General features: G+C 38.4%; 1 protein-coding gene across 1 annotated transcript; it reads right to left on the bottom strand.

Moving 5' to 3' along the window:
• Nucleotides 1-238: 238 nt before the first annotated feature.
• Nucleotides 239-2,761, bottom strand: LOC117340684 (zinc finger protein 862-like). The gene is made up of 2 exons (XM_033902447.1): nt 2,115-2,761; nt 239-1,649 (listed from the first exon to the last, which is right to left on the bottom strand). Exons 1-2 carry the CDS (start codon nt 2,759-2,761, stop codon nt 239-241), a joined length of 2,058 nt encoding a protein of 685 aa, XP_033758338.1.

Here is a 2,761-nt window from a genome sequence, read left to right as displayed (position 1 = left end):
TCTGCAAGTTGCAAACCTTTCCATCTGTTATGTGTAAACAGTGAGATAATTTATTATAAAGCAGGGGAAAGCACTGCAAGCCGGCATAAAAAAACAACAAGAAAGTACATTACAAGTTATTAAAGTTTTATAAAACCATTCTCTTTTACTTTAAAATAATAAACTTTCATGAACTGTTCAACCAGACTATAAACACGGACACTACTGTGAAAACATTTGAAAAGGTGATTCATTTTGATTACATGAAATCGTTCGGGTTAAAGCCTGGCTTCTTTGCCCTTTCCGAGGACCACCATCTGTCCATAACCCGTGCAGTGTTAAAATCATCAACTGATGGTCCTTCAATCACTATAAACAATAGTTTCTGCAGCATTTCAGGGGTGAGTCTACTCCTCCAGTCTGATTTGACACGCTTCATGGCCGAAAACCCTCTTTCACAACAGGCACTTGATATGGGGAACACCAGAAGGATTTCCATCAACATGAGAAGGTTATGTAAGCGGTGGCACAAATCATCTCGTTGGAAAATATTTTGTAAAGAAACGTTTTTGTTTCTCAACAGATATGCCTTCAAATCCTTGAACTCCTTTCCAATATTGGCTATGGTACAGCCTGCTTCTCTAAGAGGAATAGTGAAGTGTTCCACTAGCAAGTTCAGTTCAGCAGTGGCATACGTTGCCATTTCATCCCTGTCCCTTGGATATTCCTGTAATCCCATCAGTGTGGCAGCTGCGGTCAATATAGGATCAGTCTCCATTGACCGGAACCTTTGTTCGAGAGCCTGTGATACCTTCCCTATGATATCTTCTTTCTGAGGTTTAAAATCATCATTGTCCTTAACATTGGTTAGCTGGATGGTTTTAAAGCAGTTCTCATCAGTCACATCCTGCAGGAAATTGGAAAGTGTGTTTCCATTTTCAGATTTCAGTTCCACTAGAGACAGATGAGTTGATGTGACTGCATCTATCATTTGACCTAAAGTCACACTGTCTTTTTGAGATGCAAGACTCAGTTCAGACAGAACAGATAGAACGTCTAGCATGAAGAAAACCATATACAGAAAAGAGTAGTCTTTCAGTTTTTTTGAGACATTAGCGGCTCGTCCTTGTACCTCAGCAGAGGCAGAGCGAGTTGTTATAATGTGCTCGAAATGAGCGACAATCACCATATAATCCCTTACCACAATCTTCAATGCTCCGTGAACATGGGGTAGCCATCTAGTGCCATGGAGATTACCTGGCTTCAGAACCTTTTCCTCAAGGGTCTCTGCGATCTGTCTTAGTTCTCGTAAAGCCTTCGGGGAATAGTGGTACTGCTTATACACATTGGTCAGAAGATCTTGGACGTAACGCATCAGCCGATGCTGTTTGATTGCATTTGTAGCTGCAAGTTCAAGTCTGTGAGACACACAGTGTGTTATGATTAGATGATTTGCATCTTGCTTCAATTTGACAGCTACTCCTGCTCGTCCACCAAGGTTGACAGATGCACCGTCTGACCCAAATCCAATAAGTTTGTCCCTCCAATCATCCATGCCACATCGACTAAAAGCTTTCTCAATGCATTCAACAATCCCATCAGCATGTGCATGTTGGATATCCTCCATTGACAGATAATGATTTTCTGGTGTCCCATTGTCACCCAGACTTCTGACATAATCAGTTCATTCTCTGTCACTGAGCAGTCGGTGGCCCCATCAATCATAATTGAGAAAAACTTCTTGGTTTTCAGTTCTTCTGTGTAAGCGCCATAAAGCTCATCAAATATAGGACTAACAAACCTGGAAAAGGAAATAATTAATTTCTTTAAATTACTGTACTCACCTAATCTAATCTTTTTAATTATACAACAAATTATTAAATCATACTGCGATGAAATGCAACATATTTGATTTTGCTGAACTTTTATAATCCTGATTTAACTTGAATAATGTTTTGAAAATCTAAAGTAGACAAGATCATTATTAATCAAAATGAAGCATTTATTTAAAGTTCCATGCAAGAATTTGCAATACATATAGTGTAGATATAAATGTGTTGTAAATAAAAGTGTTTAAAATTGAGTAATGAATTGCATTTATGATCACATTAAGCAAGTTAATTATTGATACATACCTTCTACAAGCATTATCAGTGCGATAGAAATTGCCCATATCTGCCTTGTTTTTCAATTGTAGATTGATAAGAGATGGATAGCTCTGAAATGGCATTTCTTCCTTACAGACAAAATATGCAGTATTAATCAACTTTTCAATCTGTTTTTCAACATCTTCACCCATTTTTCTTGCCATGTCTACTATTGGACCTGATGCTGCTAATGAACTAGAACTAGACGATTCTTGCAGTTTTTTCCGCTCCTCGCATCTCTGGTGTGAACTGCTTTTCCAGTGTGACACCAAAGTGTCTTTACGGAATGATGATGTTCCAATAAACATAGAGCTCGACTGGTCGGCTAAATTTCTGTTTTTTCTACATATGTCGCAGTACATAATACCCGACAGGTTGCCATCGGTAGAACTAGAACTAGGTGTATCTCCACTTTCGCTGGTGCTCGCCGCAAGAACTTTGCTTTCAGTTTCGTCAACAGTCACTTCATGATTTAACCCTTTAAACTCTTCTTTCCAAGAGTCTTGGAATTTGCGTTTCCTGTTTTTTTCATATTCTTGTTTTTTCTCTTTATTAGATGAATTGCTACTATCATGGTCTTCTGTTTTTTGGCGTTTAGCTTTGTTGCTAATGAAGCCGAATTTATACAGATCCAT

Source organism: Pecten maximus, chromosome 13 (assembly GCF_902652985.1).
Source record: "Pecten maximus chromosome 13, xPecMax1.1, whole genome shotgun sequence".
Taxonomy (NCBI): domain Eukaryota; kingdom Metazoa; phylum Mollusca; class Bivalvia; order Pectinida; family Pectinidae; genus Pecten; species Pecten maximus.
The sequence above is the reverse complement of the archived record's forward strand: the minus strand, read 5'-3'. Positions and strand labels throughout refer to the sequence as shown.